General features: G+C 39.8%; 1 protein-coding gene and 1 pseudogene across 1 annotated transcript; both read right to left on the reverse strand.

The window, feature by feature from the left end:
• Positions 1 to 5,909: 5,909 nt before the first annotated feature.
• Positions 5,910 to 8,613, reverse strand: LOC128860385 (larval serum protein 1 beta chain-like). Its single transcript, XM_054097880.1, has 2 exons — positions 8,340 to 8,613; positions 5,910 to 8,253 (listed from the first exon to the last, which is right to left on the reverse strand). Exons 1-2 carry the CDS (start codon positions 8,547 to 8,549, stop codon positions 6,118 to 6,120), a joined length of 2,346 nt encoding a protein of 781 aa, XP_053953855.1. The 5' UTR covers positions 8,550 to 8,613; the 3' UTR covers positions 5,910 to 6,117.
• A 7,210-nt stretch (positions 8,614 to 15,823) lies between these two features.
• LOC128860387 (larval serum protein 1 beta chain-like) lies at positions 15,824 to 18,383 on the reverse strand (annotated as a pseudogene).
• Positions 18,384 to 19,938: the final 1,555 nt, after the last annotated feature.

Genomic DNA, 19,938 nt, shown 5'->3' on the forward strand with positions numbered 1-19,938 from the left:
ACATGTTTTGAATATGTAATTATTGGGTATGGGAATAAGTTTGCGTCCTTTCTTAGCCAAAGTTACGAATTATTTAAACACTTAAAGAATTCATTATATTATGTGAAGTAAGTGCTATTGGAAGCTACAACTTTACTCCATCTTTCAGGCAGCATACGGATTCCCCTGACGGAAAATTCGATTTCTTTTGACTTGATCCAGTTTGCGATGCTCTCGTAAGAAGTGAACCGCTCGGACTGCCTGCATTGATCGGGACAGATGGTAATCCGAAGGTGCAATGTCTGGAGAATACGGCGGGTGGGGCAAGATTTCCCAATTCAGCCGCTCTAAAAATCTCTGAACCGATTTAGCATCGTGTGGCCTGGCGTTGTCATGCAGCAAAATCAGTTTGTCATGCCTACCGTCCCATTCCGGCCGCTTTTCTTTGAGAACTCGATTCAAACGCATTAGCTGCAGTCGGTAACGATCGCCAGTGATGGTTTCAGCTGGTTTAAGGAGGTCATAATAGATGACACCCTTCTTATCTCACCAGCTGCACAACATAAACTTTGAAGCATGAATATTTTTTTTCGCTATCGATGGACCTGGTTTTTGACTCTCAGGGTTATCATAATAGATCCATTTTTCATCGCCACTGACGATGTGATGCAGAAAAATTTTTCTTTTCTGCACTTCGAAAATCATCTCACACGCCACCAAACGTCTATCGATATCCCTCTCCTTCAATTGATGTGGCACCCGGTTACCTGCCCTTTATCGACGGTTGATCTGTCAACATCCAACTCTTTAGACATATCATCAAGGGTTTGTCATGCGTCTTCATCCAATAATTGTTGTAGTTGAGTATCTTCGAGTTTTTTAGGTGCCCCTTCGCGATCTTTATCACTCACGTCAAAATTGCTACTTTGGAAGCAGCGACACCTCCTTTACGAGGGCGGAATCTTATTCCCATACTCAACAGAAGGTTAGTTGATGGACTCACTAAAGCAGACTTAGGGAATTCTTTACACGAATTAGTACTGTATTTTAAGTGTTTATTGGCTACTAATCCAAATAGAAGTGGTTTTATAAATAGATATTTCAATCTGGAGCTGGATAAAACTTCTTTCCACATTTTTTACATTTTACTCTAAGTCACATTCCAAAGATACGCCATCGAATCGAGAACGGTGATTGCAAATTGCCATGAATAACTTAATATTAAATAAATAAATGCATTTATATACAGCGAAAATGCTTCCAAATTAAAATAAAACTATGATATGAAAAATACCTCTTATCATCCATTTATCCCTACTACTTCTATTAACGTCATTCATTACACAGATAACTCCAGATGATTGGCAACCACAATTACACCTATTTTGGTGTTGTAACGGTATTTTTTTTCATGCTATTGGCGTATGCTGACGATATCGATATTTCCAGCCAGAACAACCGCGCCGTATGTTCAGCGTACTCCAGTCTGGTGGGTCTTGCGGTGAACAAGAGTAAAACAAAGTACCTGCTGTTAACATACAAAGAGTCCGCGTGTCTTGGCCCACACGTCACTGTTGGCAACCGCGAGTTTGAAGTGGCGAAGGCTTTGTTTACCTAGGTACCAGTCTAAACATCCGAATGACGTCAGCCTAGAGATTTAACTAAGGCCAACAGGTGTTACTTTGGGCTCAGTAGGCAATTGCGAAGTAGAGCTCTCTCTCGAAATACGAAAACAACGTTGTACAAAAGCCGACTCATTCCCGTCTTTGTGTATGGCGCTGAAGCGAGTGGATGATGACGACAACTGATGGGAGAGCACTGGGAGCGTTCGAGAGAAAAATTCTCCGAAAAATCTTTGGTCCTCTTCTCGTAGGCGAGAATGAGTTCCGTATTCTCTGATGGAACAGCGAGTTGTATGAGCTATACCAAGACGTGGACATAGAGAAGCCTATGTATTAAAATACAGCGGTTGCGCAGACTTCGTCATATCTCGAGGATGAACGAAAGTGCTCCAGCACAGCACTCCTTTGAGAGCGAACCCCCTGGTGGTCCTCGTCGTCCAGGAGATTACCTAATATACGTAGGGAAGATCAAGTGAAGCATAACGCCATAACGCATAATGGCGCCAGCGAGCAGCCAATCGATCTAGATGGCGCAATGTTTTAGATTCAGCCAAAACCGACATACGGTTTTGCAAATTATATCGCCATTGCGTAAAAGTTACGCCGTCTTCTGTAATTTTGAGTGCAGAGGTACTTGATTTTGATTTTTTTACAGTTTTAAAAATGGGTTTGAATTTGCAATGAAGAGTTTGTATTAAATTTTGCGTTAAAAATGGATTCAATGGTGCGAAAACCTTAGAAATGTTGGGAACTGTTTCGGTAATGATACTCTAAAGATACGAGCCGTTTATGAGTGTCATGGATGCTTCAGAAGAGTGGCATGAACGCTTCAGAAGAAATCCTGAGTTGATCGAAGATGATGAACGTCGACATCGAAAACTGATGAAAACATTAATAAAGTGAAAGATAAGTTATCAAAAACCCCAAAATAGCCATCAGAGAGCTGACAGAGAACTTGAACATTGCTTATGGATCCGTTCAGGATTTTGATTTGCGCCGTGTTGCTGCAAAGTTATTGCCAAATGACCTGAATTTCATGCAAAAAAGGGAATGCGTTGTTATCATCAAAGACATGATTTCCGACCAAGCTGAATCCCACTCAACATTCATCAATCTCATGGAGACTAAACGTGGGTTTATGAGTACGACACGCAATGCTCACATCAGACGAGTGAGTGGAGAGCTCTACATGAACCAAGACCAGTCGTTTTCAGTCAAAAAAGAAAGCGATGAACAGACAACGAATTCAATCCTGAATATGGCTTTTAGCGAATTATCTAATTTGTGTTTGATCGAGTAAAAAACCCACTACGGGGAAGGCGTTTTAACAGCTGAAAGGAAGTAATGGGCAAATCGAAGACGGCTCTGATGGCTACATCGAAAATAGAGTTCCAGAAATGTTTCGAGAGCTGCATAAAACGCTGGCATAAACACATTGCAGTTGGAGTAATCCTCCATAGTAATCCTCTTGGAGTAATGCTCGAAAGTATCGCGGTATCGTGGGTATCGCGGGTAACGATATCTCTGACTCTTAAGCCAGAATGGGTTCTGAGGCACAACTTTCTTGGCCCGAAGCCCGTTCTGCCACTCCCTTCTACGGCTATCAAAGCCACGGTTAGCAAACGGGTTACTCTAACCCACAATTGAGCTTGGCAGGCTGAGAGAGGCTGTCATGCCCGACCTACTGTAGCAGTTCCTGATGTCACTAAGCAGAAGGGACTGTAGGAGGCTGGTTGGACTGATGACGGGCCACTTTCTATGGACAAAGCACATGGAAAAGGTGGGAATCTCTGCCCAGTATGGGAAGAGGAGGATGAGACGGCGGACCACTTTCTGTGCGTCTGCCCAGCCTTCGCTCGAATCAGGCTTGAAGTCTGTTGCACTGGTGTGTTAAGAAGCGACCACCTTGGCTCCTTGGCACCACAAGATGTACTCAGATTTTTTCGGAGGTTGAGTAGATTTAAAGAAAATTAAAAAGGGAATCCGAGTGCAGTACAATGGATTTGACTGTGTCTGAGTGCTGCACTTGCTAGTCTGTGCCGACAAAAAAAAGAAGTTGATTGGAAGTACTTTGATACGATAATATCACTTTTGAGGAATAAGTTGTATAAGTATGTATTTTGAATTTTCTGAATATATTCCGTGAACTTTTTGGCCAAAGTGGTATAACTTTTATAAAAAGCAAAAAACGTGATTTCTCTGTTATAAATTATGCAAAATTACTTAAATTTGGTACAAATGATGAACTCAAAAAAAAAAAAAATAAATAAATGCGACACAAGTAAAATATTGAAAAATGGGCGGTGCCACGCTCACTTTTGCGTAAATGCGTGACGGCTTAATCAAATTCGTTCAAACTTGGCACAACTCATTTAAATTCGACATAAATTCTTTTGAGCTCGGAAAAAACTACACCTATTTTATACTTAAATATGCTGAGATAAATTTTCCGTCTGTCCCTCTGCTGTTACAAGTTATAAATGAAAGTTAATATCTCAAGATCGAAAGTGTCCAGACGAGCGGAGCAAAATTGACAAAATGGCGCGTATTTGAGCGTCCGTTGTTCCAATCTGGGTTTCTATCTTAACATCTATCTTAACAAGTTCGTAATTTTTTGTTTTTGAGCGAATATGGGCTTTTTGGCTTCCAAGTGCTACGAAAAATTAACAACAAAAATTACTAGGGATACCTCGAGAAACTTCTCCTTTAATAATTCCAGTTTGACTTTTTTATTTTAACTGCTTCTGTTGAGATTTACACCGCAAAATAATTTTTTTTTCGAAACGCCTTGGGAGATACACTGTCACTTGCTCAACTTTCTACCAATTTTCCAAAAAAAATTTAAATGTTCATGTCAAATGTTGCATTATAACATTTTTTTCTATTAATGCCGCCTCCGAACGGCCAAGATGGTTTTCTTGAGTAGCTTTTATCATGGTAGAAATACTCTCGATGGCTTGCCATTGTCTGCCGGGGGCGACCGCTATTAGACACAACTTTTTTATTCTTTGGTGTTTCATGCGCAGAATTTCGAACCAAGGTAGTACCGAATGGTAGTCACGCACCAGTCCATTCGGCTACGGTGACCGCCGTATATGCATATATAAAACTACTAAACTTCAGTAAATTAAACAGCACCAAAATTTTAGTTTATAAGGGCGTTGTCAAAAGGGGGTGTTTTCAATACCTACAACTGTTTGCTATTAGTAGAAGATCGATAAAAAATGCAGGCGTACCAAATCCCTGTACCTTAGTACGCATAGTTCCAGAGATCAACAGTATGAATATTTAGCGGTGCCGTCCTCCGTTTTCCAATAACTATCTCTCTTAGAAGAGTCTTGCTACTCATCTTTTACCAAGCCCTTGTATGCACTTGACTATTTCTTCAATTGAAGTTCAGCGCTGCAAAATTCCACCGAAATCTGTAACTTTTGATTGTATCCATACGGCTTTGCTCCCTTACTTTTTACTACACTCAAGTTCAAATATGTTTTTTATGTTGTGTGATATTAAAGTTTAAGTGTGGAAGTTTTGTGAACATCCTGGCGATACTCTGGCAATCACTTAAGCATTCAACGAGCTTCTGACAACTAGGCACAATTTAAAGTTAGCTTCTAGGTTCATTTTTTGTACCGCTTTTAGTTTAGCCATGCATTCTGGTCTCTTTTCTAAAGAAATACCATGTGTATGGGCGTAATCCCCTAGTCTTTCTCTCTCTCGCCGCGTCTAATGGAAAAAGCGGGACAAGGCGGAGTGAAATTCATTGACCTGGCGCTAGTTATTGTACTCGTACACACAGTTGTCCAAATCTGCGCAGTTTATGTTTAGCCTTCCTGCCTATCTTTAAGCTTTGCGCTCAGTGACGACTCGGAGGAGGTGACAGGTTGCAAGTAGCCAAGTTCTTGTTGAAATCATTACCCTTTAAAAACTAGAGTTTTAGCTCACCTCTGAAATATTTATGCAAACGATTAAGTTTTAGCCTCACTTTTCAGAGGAAGATGAGCCGTTGGAAGACTCTGTTCAGAACTACTTCTTAGCTTTTGTGGGTTTCCAGCCCTAAAAGAAGTGATAATAGAAGTGCAGCAACTCGGATCTAAGGAACAATTGACTTTAATATGCGCCCCAACGAATATCCGCAGGATAATGAATGCGAAGGTGTGACCAAATTGGCTTAAGTTTTTAAATGTTTTGAGCCTTGTCTGTCTTGCGTGACTTTTTACCGACAATAAAGAATAAGTAGGCCACAATTTTTAACTCTGTTCATTTAGTTTCATATCTTCGGTCTACCTGTAATTAGAAATCTATTAATTTAAAGTAGTTGGCGACATACTTTTTGAATCGTCGTAGCGATTAGTTGCACTTTTTTGTTTTATTGTATTTTGTTTTAATTGAATAACGCTTAAGATACTAATTCAACACTTGAACGCTACATAATAGTTGACAAGATTTTAATTTGTTTCTTAATTATACCCAATTCGATATTGAGTTTATGCCACAGCCAGCTCGAGCCTTAGGTTTATTGGAAGTATTTGGTGTAGTAATGATTGTAGAAGTCGTAGTCGAAGTGACCGAAGTTCTCGTATTCCTCGTGGTATTGCTTGAGTGTGTTGTTGTGGTAGATGCTCACATCCATGAAGTAGATGTTAGACATTGAGCGCAGTTCGAATTCATCAATTGGACGATCCAATGGATAACCGAATGGTTTGTTGTCAATATAACGTGTGCCGGAACCAATGCCGCTGCTGTAGCTTGAGTCGAAGTTGGAGTATTGCTCGACGGATGCTTGGTAGGGCGCAATGTGGAAGAACAATTGCACAGGGAATCCACTCTCCCAACCCTTAGGTAAGAGAAGACGATCTGGGAAACCAGAGTGTGGTTCGCTAATGTCTAATGGCAATTCGTATTTACCATCGAAGGCAGCCATAACGTAGTGGTACAATTCTGTGTAAGTGGTGCGATCCTTCACAGTCCAGAGGTAGTCATCGGATAAGCGTTTGATTACATTTTCGCCAACAGTTAGCTCATAAACGAATTCATCCATCTCAACAAAGTTCTCACGGTTCTCTTGTAGTGAGATAATACGTCCGTATTCATCGTACTTAGGTCCGTAGAATGTGCGAATGACAACCTTTTGTTGCTTGTCAGATTGCACTGTGATGTCAAAGTGGAATGGCTTGTGGTTAAGTCGCATTTGACGAGCGTACAATGATTTATCCCAAACCAATGAACCATCAACGAACACCATTTTGTCATTCAACAGGTTGGTAACATCAATGTCTACCATGTCGAAGTAGGTGACCAGTTCACTAGCCTCGACATTTTTGATTTCAACGCCGGCCATACCAATTTCCTCTTCGGTGTAAGAGGGGAGTTGGTTTTTGAAAAGACGAAGTATTTCTGTGATCCAGGTAGCTCCACTGTAGGTGATAGGATCACGCATCATGGATTCGAAGTTCAATAGGACGTTGGGGGTTACTTCGTAATCATTCTCTTCGACGTTGGCGAGGTACATATATTGCAGCATGTACCAGTCGTTGAAGAATTGTCTGTCAATACTATCAATGCTACCTTGCAAAAGGTTTCCGATGTATTCAATAGATTCCGGTTGACGCAGATCGATTTTCTGACCATCCTGTGTAGTGTAGACTCCGGACATAATGTTACCACAGATACGCTTGTAATGACTTTGGATTTGGTTCAATATGTCGAAGTTGCCATAAGCTTGTATTTCGAAGTAGTTCTTACGGTAGCTATAACCAACACCACTATACGAAACCAATTTTGGATCATAACCTTGTTCGAAAGCATGATACCAAGATAGTTGAGGGATTTCACCGATACCATGGGACAAACGTTCCATGGAGTAACGAGCCAACATTTGGTCAATATTGTAGAGCCACCATTCACCACGGCGATCCTTATTCAAACCGAAGGTTTTGCCATCCAAGAAGAAAGCATAGTCCATATTCAAATAATACCAATACGAGTTCCAGCCCAAATCCTCAGTGAAGTATGACAATACAGAGTGGTGATTGAAGAACTCAATATCACGAGTGTAGTCAACGGGATGCCAGAAAATTTTGATATCCTTCATGAATGAGGCATATTTGTCGTCAGAAACAAGTTCGTAGGTGTTTTCGCGCAGTGGGAAGTTCTTCTCTGCAGCATACCAGTGTTCACCCAGACCCATAAGTTTCCACCATTGGTAGGTCTTGAAGTCTTTCATATAGAAGTAGTCTTGGTTGTTGTGTTTGTTGTTTCTGTAGTACACATCGTTGAACTCCTTCTCGTACTGGTTATATTTGCTCCAGGTGTTGTAGTCAAATTTCTCAGCAGCGTAAATTAATTTGCTGTTGAGGAAGTATTGTGGGAAGATTTCATAGATGGAGGGTAGCATCAGACCTTGGAAGTCATCACGATGGATAACGGCCAAAGTAAGAGCATAGACGAACATGCCTTCGTTGACGTGCATGCGAGCCCAAGCGACGTTTCGTTGGAAGGTTTCCCAATCCTTGGCATAGTAGAAGTAGTTGAAGAGACCATAAGCTTGTTTGTGGTGAGTCTTGACCAGTGCGCCGAAGAATTCACCTCTTGGCAACAGCACTCCCATTTTGTGGGACTCGTAGAACTTCTCCATATAGCTATCGAAATGCTGAAATTGTGCAGAATATTTCGTAAACTTTTATATATTTTCCATATGAAAGTAAAAGTTAAATGTTGAAATGAATTTTAGCTTACGGTATAAAGCGCCTTGTCATGGACTGCCTGCTGACCCATCTTGATGTATTCTTCGAACATCAATGGATCCTCTACACGGTAGACAATTTCAAGGAGGAACTTCTGCTTCTCCAAGAAAGCATGATCGGCGACTGTAACCTTATTGGTGGGAGGAACGCTGGCGGCGGCTACCAGGCCGACGAGTGCCAAAAGAACGATAGTGAACTTCATCTCGACAACTGCTCCGGATTAGATACTTTGCTCCAATACCTAAAGACTGTTAATGTTTTGCCAGCAAAGGTGCCTTTATATACACATTCACTTATCAGTGAAGGAACATTTTTTTTTTTCAGTGAAACTGTAAGAAAAAAATAAAGAATACAAAAACAAACCTTTGCCGATTCTGCATGACCTTTTGTTGCCTAGCTAGTGAGCATAAACAATGCATTATGAAGAACAAATTTAAATGTTTATTTAATTTTATTTAGTTTTTATTTTCAGCATTAGGGTAAGACAAGCAGATAAGTCTTGGCCCAGTGCCTAAACAAAAATAGTCCGTAAGTCATGCGGTCTGCGCCCCTCGTATTGTTTGGGCGGAATGAGGGCAACAGTTGGATTGAATAATAAAACAATTACTGAAAAGGTTCGGTAACTATTGCGAAGAGACATTTCTCTATTTGAGTTTACTGAGCTGGTATTATATGCCGAACATCGGACACCTCTGTATTATTGCAGCCATTTACCAATTGAATGCTTGAAATACAGGTTATACCAGTCAAAGAAATTATTCCGAGTTAGAAGTAAGAAGGATGCAATGAATATATTATGAATTTCTTTAATTATATATTTTATACCGCCCCGGCGGTATGAGAAGCTTTTTCGTGGCACAAATACACTCAGAGATTTGTCATTGCTATTATTAATAAATATCAAATCAAAATCATTTTCAAAGGATAATTAATTAACTCTGGTCCTGCCTAGGCCTAAGTTGGAAGCAACAGATGAGCGCATGGAGCGTTGTAGAAAGAGAGAAGCGGTGTATACCTATTCAAGAGAATAATAAGTAAATAGGAGGTGTGACAATTAATCTCGGATAACTTAATTATTACTTTGAAATTAAAAACTTCGGGTCGTGAAAATGTCTGGAAAAAGAGGTCGTTCCTTGGGTGCCGGTAATAGCACGTTTCTTTTGTGTTTTATGCTTTTATTTGAATGAAGGATTTCACTTATTAATGTTTTAGTTTTGAAATTTTAACTTGTTAAGGCGAGATGGCAGTGATTTAACTACAGATTTTAGCGTGGACTTGCTGATAGTGGCCCACTCTCTTTGTATTGCCAGTTTTAAGTCTCTTGTGGTGTTAAATTGATGCCCACGGATCTTCAATAGGCTTCAAGTCCCACGCACACTTTGACATCATCGTAATGACTAAGTTTTCTGGTATTGGCGGATCTTCTGATAGTGAGGCTAAATCCAATCCAAGTGAATTTATTGATCTTGGTCTTGTTGGAATCAAATGTTGTGGAGATGAAGGGCTTCAATTTCCGGCATACGGCATACGGCATCCAGTATCCGGCATCAAAAAGTCGTTTATAATGGCACAATAGGTCGCACCAAACTGTTGATTTCAATGGATGTAATGGCTGTTCTTGAAGGGCTTCGCATTGCTCTTCAGCGCAAATATGGCAATTTTTCTCATTAACATAGCCATTAAGCCAAAAATGGGCCTCATCACCATAAGTTGGCCTGTTCGCGCGATTAAAACTTTTCATAGAGAGTCGATTTTCGTAATACAATTGGACGATTTGTAAACGTTGTTGAGGCGTAAATCTTTCCATGAATGCCAATGAATACTAAAAAAAATTATGTATTTAGTTTGACAGTAGTCACGCGTAATCTGTCGAAAAACCCCTATTAGAAAAAGTACCTCCAATCTGATCGCCCTTTATAATGCTTTCTTTGACGTGGTTGACCGTGCACTAGTTATGAGAACAGATACGAGTCCTTGAACCTTGCCAAAACTTTTAATATTCACACCCTTTTCAAGGGCTGTTTCCAAACGCCCAGACATATTTCTAGTAGTATTCCAAACCTGCCTTAACGAAGGCACTTTTTCGAAGAGGTGGAAGAAGCAAACATTTGTGCTTTCCCCAAGGGCAATAAAAAGGCTGGCGAACCCGAGTCTTACCGATCAATATGTCTACTAGACACAATGCGAAAAATTCTCGAGAGTATTATTTGGAACAGATTGTCATCTTTCGCTGAAGATAAAGGTATTCCATCCACATACCAGTTTGGCTTCAGGAAATCCCACTCAACAGTGGATGCCATCAAATGCGTGGTAGATTTAGCAACAGAAGCAACTGAAGGCAAGAGATGGCGCGTCGGGAAAAAAGAGTACTGCGCTGTGGTAACTCTGGACGTTAGAAACGCTTTTAACACGGCTAGCTGGCAACGTATGCTGGGAACCCTCGCAAAAATAGTTATATTATCAGAATAATTGAGAGCTATTTCACGGAACTTAATGAATGACGGTTCTAAGACTGGATATACCCCCTAGAACTAAAGTCATTGGATTCGTGGAGGACAGCGGAAATGGTAATGGTAGCAAAGCAAATCCATGAAATTGAGAGGATCGCCAGTGAATCAGTAAGCAGGATCAAGGCTTGGCTAAGGTCTATGAATTTGGAATTAGCTGAGCATAAGACCGATGTCCTAATAAGCAGCAGAAAGATAGTATTGTAGAAACCATAAATGTAAAAGTTGGGACTGTAACTATTAGTTCAAAACCCGCTATTAAAAGCCTAGAGTGATGATTGACAGTCGTTTAAACTTCAAAACGTACCTGGAATATGCTGTGAAGAACGCATCGAGTGTGCAGTCCTGTCTGTCGCGAATAATGCAAACAACGGCGGTCCTAGCCACAGCAAAAGAATACTATGTAGCAGGGTAGTCAGCTAGGTTCTCTTATATGCCGCACCGCTCTGGGCTGATGCACTGAACATAAATAGCTACACAAAAAAACTGATAGCCATCTATCAGCGCTTTTGTGGACTATCTGCGACTTCCGTACAATTTCAGCCGGTCGTTATAGCCGGTTTACGCCCCGTAGGCATTTTGGCGAAAGAAATGCAGAGAGTGTATTTAAGGCTATGCGAGTCCGACGGTAGAGCAAGTCGTAAAAATATTGCAGAAGAAGAAAGGCGTCGTTCGATCGCCCACCGGTAAGCTCGGCGGAACAGATCACCAAAAGGTAGATGGACGCATGGCCTAATACCCATAAGAATGGGTGGTTAGAAGGGGGTTATGGAGAAACAAACTTCCATCTAATCCAATTCGTCTAAGGGCACGGGGTGTTTCGAAAATACCTCCATAGATTCGGTTATGATAGTTCAATAAGCTGCCCAATCTGCACGGAGAGGGAAGAAGACGCTTATCACGCCTTGTTTCTTTACCCACGCTATGCTCCCGAAACCTGTAGCAAATTAAACGGAGATAATATTAGGGTTTTTATGGTAAAATCGGGCAATGCCTGGAATCGAATCTGCGCGCATGTAAAGCATATCCACAATGATTTAAGACGCGCGAAAGTTCGTAGACGAAATACCTACCAGTCTATGAGCTAACCAGCCCCGTGAGGTAATTTTTTTTTGGACTGCTCCGCGTGGAGAGTGGTAGATAGTGGAGAGTTTAGTACGTAGGTGTGGCTGTAAGGCTACAAGTAGTGCATATTGCTATGCCGGTATAACAGTGCTCAGAGAATTTCCTCTTCACGGGCGTCATACCGGAAAAAACCCTTCTCAAGGGCATTCCAGATTTTGGGTTCCAACACTAATTTTTTTCCAATTAGCCTTCTGCCGGAGTACAAGCCCATCATTGCTTTGCCCACATGCCCATGAATTTTTCCCATCATGAAAACGATTTTTTACCATCCGATGCATTACCATCCCTACTCCAATTCTGATATTTTGCTTGGCACCGCAGAAACATAAAATTTAAAAAGTGCGTTTGTGGGTATCCCGTATGAGATTAGATGATACGTGTTAATTTGCTAATTGAAAAAAAAAAAAAACAAAAAAAAATTGCTACTTCTATGCCATAAAGCCAAAATTCATTAAATTTATAATCTAATGAAACGTCGTGCAAGTTTTCGTTATGATTTGACCTCGAACATGAATTTGATTCGAACAGATGTGCCAAACCATATTTATTTATAAATATATCATACATACGTACGTGCGTATATACATACATACATACACATAATATATAATGCCTACATTATCTTATCATTACTCTTATCAGTGGCTTGGAAAACTACCAATGTGGGCGACAATTAATCACACTTTAGGCGTGATGCTGATTTTATTTGTCTGTTGAGAGTATATAAATATTTGTATGTATGTTTCCTCGTATTTTTCACTTTCAGATAGTTTCAACACCTGCTGCCATAGCGTTGGCCAGTGTTGGCCCATAGGGAAAATTAGCACGCCAAAGCTTTACGATAAGTCTATATTTAACGCGACATCAAATTAAAAACATGTCAACAAAAAGATAAGTAAAGTGATAATAATAATACTCAATTTCAGGGGCAAAATAATTCCAAATCAGGATGAAAGAACTACACCCGTGCAGGTCTAGCACATAAAAAAGTTGTTGTATATTTCAAGGGGACATAATTGTTCGTTTATTTTCTGTGTATTTTCTTTTGCTTTCTTTATACAAATATTTTGTTTGAGAATACTGTTTGTGAAAATTTGCAGCGAATAATTTTTTAGAATATTTTGACCCTCTGGCGACCTCCCAAATGCCACCTTATTTAGATTTTCCAAAAGAAGGGTCTAAATGACCTTTTCGTGAGAAAGCTACTAGGTTAAAATGTTCTAAAAAATTATTTCTCATGAAATTTAATTTTTTGTATCTAAACTACATATGCATGTCGCTCCGATATGTAGACCTTTTTCCACTAATTCTAAAAGCTCTAAGACAAAAAATTGCAAACTTAATATGGCCATAAAGAACCAGTTTACCTTAGAATGCCAAAAAATATGGAGGTTTTGCTATATATGTCTTGGTCTTTCTTCCTGAGTTGGAATCCTTCCGACCACAAAAATGCTGTTGCACTTCTTCTTCCTGATTGGCGCCATAACTGCTTAAACGATTTTGGCCGAGTTTTACAAAGCGTGCAAGTCGTTTCTTTCTCGTGCTAACTGGCGTCAGTTGGAAACACCAAGTGAAGCCAAGTTCTTTTCCACCTGATCTTTCCAACGCAAAAGAGGGTTTCCTCTTCGTCTGCTACCCCGACTGTGTAATAATATTGTATAAAAAAAAATATTAAAAAGGTTGTGCTTGATCAAAAAGTTCCCGGAATATTCAGAAAATTCAAAATACTTCTACAATTTATTCCTTAAACGTGATATTACCGCCTTCAAAGTACTCCCAATCAACTACAACGGACTTATGCCGGTTTTCGTTCCAGCTCTAAAAAGAAATACTGGAATTCTATTTTGGGTATATCCATCAGAGCCGTTTTCAATTTTTTCATTACTTCCTTTCGCCTGTTAAAATACATTTTCCGTAGTGGTTTTTGATTCGATCGAACAGATGACAGAAACAAATAGCAGGGAGCTATATCAGACGTATTCGGGGGCTACTGGATGATACTCGAAAATAATAGCCACAGATAATAATGACACTGCCCGCGGTGCGTTATCATGGTTCAAAATTTACGAGTAGTTTTCTCACAATTTCTTTCTTTTTTGGTGAATTCCTTCTCCTAAACGTCTCATGACGCTCAAGTAATAGTGCTTTTAACTGCCTAATTCTCTGGAAAAAATTCGTGGCATACAATGCCGTTGTAATCCTTAAAAACCGTGAGCATCGCTTTCTTTTTTGACTGAAAACGACTGGTCTTAGTTCATATAAAACTCTCCACTCACGCGCCTGATGTGTGGATTGCGTGTCGTACTCATAAACCCATGCTTCGTCTCCAGTAATCATGCATTTGATGAATATTGGGTCGGGTTCAGCCTTGGAAATCGTGTATTTTGCGATATCAATGCGGCCCCTATTTTGCATGAAATTCGGGCCCATTGGGATCAACTTTGCAATATTCTGAATGGATCCATAAGACATGTTCAAGTCCTCTGCCAGCTCTGTTATGGTTAACTTGCGATTATTAATGAAATTTTCTTCCACTTTATTGAAGTGTTCATCAGTTTTCGATGTCGAAAGTTACTACGTTTGCCATCTTTGATCAACTCTCGATCTCTTCTGAAGCGTTCATGCAACTCGTAAACGGCTAATTCCTTTAGAGTAACAATTTCCCAACATTTCTAAGGTTTTTGCACCATTAAATCCATTTTCAATGAAACATTTAATACAAACTCGTTATTGCAAATTCAAATTCAATTGAGGTAGATTTACCGAAAACGGCGTAACTTTTACAAATGTCATACAATTTTGCTAGGAATGTTAATTACAGAATTGGCGATCGAACAAAAATAAAAGAAAGGACCTCAAATCAGTCCACCTAGAGCGGCAAACTGACCAGGGGAGGATCGCGAAGGGGTGGGTTTCCATGTGCAAGGAATGGATTGGATTTCCCTTGGCTAACTACTGGTCTACTTCTGGAAAGGTGGGTTGTGTGTCAACTCAACAGGCGCTGACACTCCTCAGTTACTTTCTTTCGTGATACTAAGATTCCGACACCTTGGCACCATAAAGGACGAATTTAGGATTCACGTTCCAGTGAGCCTTCTTATCTTTGGACATCTACTGTCCACGGATAACTCCAAATAACCTGTTATTAGGCAAGGAATATACATGAGATGTCCAAACCTGCAGCTCGCTGTTACCTGGTTGAATGAGAAATTTGTTAGTCTATGTGATATCCAACATGATATTCTAAGAAGCTTCTTCCACGCATAGAAATCCTTTCTATATTTGTTGGTAATCGCTTACTCAGTATTACACGTTAGAAATTTGATCTCTTGTGAGAACAAAATTTCTGTTCCTCCCAATTTTGGGTTTCGTGAGAGATTTCATTGGACTAAAAGACAGTCTTTCAACGGCAGTAGGTTTCATATTACCGAAACGATTCGGATTTTTATCTGGCCAAGGACTGTCACTCCAGCAGTATTCCCCCTACATGTATAGGGAATCTTTATGCTGTAAATGTAAATGTATCCTATAAATTCAGCGCTGATTACTGTCTTGAACAGACACCTACCTGCCTGCTTACAGTATAGATTACTAGCTGATCTACAAACCCAGATGCATTGAATGCTTTACCATTAAGTTTTACCAGAGTTTGTCTACCTCCAGCCTTCATAGCAAGAGAGAAAGTGTTCTATCTTAAGGACATTAAGCGTTTACTGATTGAAAACATAAATACTTGATTCTTCTAAATTATTATCTTTCAAGAGTAAGTGTAATAATCTACCCAGTATAACTCTGTTTTAATAACTAAAAGAAGTTGTCGAATACATTTTTATTACATTTTATTTATTGCATTTTCTATTGCTCCTTTAACACTTACAATACTAATATAAATCAAGACTTCAGAGTCACTTGACAATATTTCCATATTTTACTTAAATATATCCAATCCGATATTAAGTTTATTGGAAGTATTTGGTGTAGTAATTATTGTAAAAGCTGTAGTCAAAGTGACCGAAGTTCTCGTATTCCTTGTAGTATTGCTTGAGGGTGTTGTTGTGGTAGATGCTCACATCCATGAAGTAGGTGTTAGATATTGAAAGCAGTTCGGATTCATCAATTGGACGATCCAATGGATAACCGAATGGTTTGCTGTCAATATAGCGGGAGCAGGAACTAATGCCACTGCTGCAGGTTGAACCGAAGGACGAGCATTGCTCGACGGGTTCTTCGTATGGGGCAATGTGGAAGAACAATTGCACAGGGAATCCACACTCCAGACCCTTAGGTAAGAGAAGACGATCTGGGAAACCAGAGTGTGGTTTGCTAATGTTTAATGGCAATTCGTATTTGCCATCGAAGGCAGCCATAACGTAGTGGTACAATTCTGTGTAAGTGGTGCGATCCTTCACAGTCCACAGGTAGTCATCGGATGAGCGTTTGATTACATTTTCGCCAACAGTCAGCTCATAAACGAATTCATCCAACTCAACAAATTTCTCGCGGTTCTCCTGCAGTGAGATAATACATCCGTACTCATCGTATTTAGGTCCGTAGAAATTGCGAATAACAACCTTTTGTTGGTTGTCAGATTCCACGGTAATGTCAAAGTGGAATGGCTTGTGGTTGAGTCGCATTTGACGAGCGTGCAATGATTTATTCCAAACGAATGAACCATCAACGAATACAATTTTGTCATTCAACAGGGTGGTAACATCAATGTCTACCATGTCAAAGTAGGTAACCAGTTCACTAACCTCGACATTTTTGATTTCTACGCCGGAAAGACCAATTTCCTCTTTGGTGTAGGGGGGAAGTTGATTTTTGAAAAGGTGTTGTGTTTCGATGTTAAAATTAGTTTCACTGTAGGTGATAGGATCACGCATCATAGTTTCGAAGTTCAATAAGACGTTGGGGGCTACTTCGTAATTATTCTCCTCGACGTTGGCGAGGTACATATATTGCAGCATCAGTCGTTGGAGAATATATTATCGAGACTATCAACGTTACCTTGCAAAAGGTTACCGATGTATTCAATAGATTCCGGTTGACGTAAATCGATTTTCTGACCATCCTGTATGGTGTAGACTCCGGACACAATTTTATCATAGATATCTTTGTAATGGCTTTGAGTTTGGTTCAGTGTATCGAAGTTGCCATAATTTTGAATTTCGTAGTAGTTTTTGCGGTAGCTATAACCAACACCACTATATGAAACTAATTCTGGATCATAACCCAGTTCGAAAACATGATACCAAGATAGTTGAGGGATTTCACCGATACCATGGGACAAACGTTCCATGTAGTAACGAGCTAACATCCGGTCAATATTGTAGATCCACCATTCACCACGGCGACTATTAACCGATCCGGCGATCAAGCCGAATGTTTTGCCATCCAAGAAGAAAGCATAGTCCATATTCAAATAATACCAATACGAATTCCAGCCCAAATCCTCAGTGAAGTATGACAATACAGAGTGTTGGCTGAAGAACTCAATATCACGAGTGTAGTCAACGGGATGCCAGAAAATGTTGATATCCTTCATGAATGAGGCATATTTGTCGTCAGAAACAAGTTCGTAGGTGTTTCCGCGCAGTGGGAAGTTCTTCTCTGCAGCATACCAATGTTCACCCAGACCCATAAGTTTCCACCATTGGTAGGTCTTGAAGTCTTTGACATAGAAGTAGTTTTGGTTGTAGTATTTGTTGTTTTTGTAGTAGACTTCGTTGAACTCCTTCTCGTACTGGTTATATTTGCTCCAAATTTCTCAGCAGCGTAAATTAATTTGCTGTTGAGGAAGTATTGTGGGAATATTTCATAGATGGAGGGTAGCATCAGACCCTGCAAGTCCTCACGATGGATAACGGCCAAAGTAAGAGCATAGACGAACATGCCTTCGTTGACGTGCATGCGAGCCCAAGCGACGTTTCGTTGGAAGGTTTCCCAATCCTTGGCATAATAGAAGTAGTTGAAGAGACCATACGCTTGTTTGTGGTGAGTCTTGACCAGTGCGCCGAAGAATTCACCTCTTGGCAACAGCACTCCCATTTTGTGGGACTCGTAGAACTTCTCCATATAGCTATCGAAATGCTGAAATTGTGCAGAATATTTCGTAAACTTTTATATATTTTCCATATGAAAGTAAAAGTTAAATGTTGAAATGAATTTTAGCTTACGGTATAAAGCGCCTTGTCATGGACTGTCTGCTGACCCATCTTGATGTATTCTTCGAACATCAATGGATCCTCTACGCGGCAGACAATTTCAAGGAGGAACTTCTGTTTCTCCAAGAAAGCATGATCGGCGACTGTAACCTTATTGGTGGGAGGAACGCTGGTGGCGGCTACCAGGCCGACGAGTGCCAAAAGAACGATAGTGAACTTCGTCTCGACAACTGCTCCGGATTAGATACTTTTCTCCAATACCTAAAGAGTGTTGATGTTTTGTCAGCAAAGATGCTTATCAATGAACGAATAGTTTTTTCCAGTCAAACTGTAAGGAAAAAAACAAACCATTGTCAATTCTTCATGACCTGCTAGTGATCATAAACAATGCATTATGAAGAATAAATTTAAATACATATTTATTAAATGTTTTATTTTTTATTTCAATATTAGGGTAAAATAAGCAGATAAGTGTTTTTACATTGCGTGTGAAGATGTGGTATAGCTATTGAAGGCACAATTATAGGAATCACAAATAATGGTTCTTCTCGAATCCACAAGTAGCATCTGAAATAATTGCCAGCAGTGCTGAGACTTGACACATATTTCAAGCAATGAGCTCGGATGCAATTATAGAGGCAATAAGTAGCCGTTTTGTTTGCATGGAAGTTAACTTTAATATTTTATCACGATTATCAATACACTTAGGTCGCTTTTTTTATGGAACTAAACCAGTTCTATCCTTATGCCATAGATTTTACCTGTCGTTCCAGCACTTTTCATATATCGGACCTGCTTTTTACTATTAAGAAAACGATGCTATCTTCTCTGCCTTTCTTGGCCCAGCGCCTAAATAAAAATAGTCCGTAAGTCATGTAGTCTGCGCCCCTCGCAACAACTGGGTTTAACTTTTAAATTCTAACTTGGTTAAGACCTTTTCCCTCTCTTGAGGTGTTAAACTTATGTATATTCTTCTATAGGGTTCAAATCCGAACTTTTTAATGGCCAGTGCAATAGCGGTACTTTCCTGGACCAAAATGATTTGGAGCATTGGTTTGTTGAAATATCCAAATGTTACCATAAAGTTGGCTAGCAAATTCTATATATTCACAATAAAGCAAGTTCAAATATGCTCATCAGTGCATTTATCTTTGTCGATATGAAACAAGTAGGAGTTTTTCTCTCCTAACAAAAGGTAGCCCACACCGAACTTGAACCTCCGCTATAAAAGCAACGGAGTCAGGAGCATTTTTTGTACTGTGCCAATACTTCTTATAATCATCAGCGCCATAGAGGTTACATATTTTTTCGTCCCTGAAGATGTTACTTAGCCACTCTACATCTAAAAGTTGGTATTTGTCTGCAAATACTAAACAGCGTTTATATGTCGGGGCAAGAAGTCTGTTTGTGGTACCGTAGAAAGGTGTTTCACGTTTGGGGTTTCATGAATTATTTGACAAATTCTCATTCTTGTAACATTTAGACCCATTTTTTTTTTGTTTTACGAGGATTAGGCATCGAAAGTCTTTACCCCGTCAGTATTGGACTTTATCCCGTGCTTCATATCGGTGATTGACAATGAAATATTATACCATGCATACTTTGACGTCATTATGATTTCGACTAAGTTTTCTGGTTTTATCGGATCTTATGATATTGTGTCTAAATCTCGTGTGCTAGCCATAAATCGTGAGCATACAAAAAATACATGCCTTGCATCTTCATTTTCATGGCATACTGGGCATAAAGGCGACTCACATTGCTTATACCGATGTAGATAATTCTGGAGCAGCCA

Source organism: Anastrepha ludens, chromosome 4 (assembly GCF_028408465.1).
Source record: "Anastrepha ludens isolate Willacy chromosome 4, idAnaLude1.1, whole genome shotgun sequence".
In the NCBI taxonomy this organism is placed as follows: domain Eukaryota; kingdom Metazoa; phylum Arthropoda; class Insecta; order Diptera; family Tephritidae; genus Anastrepha; species Anastrepha ludens.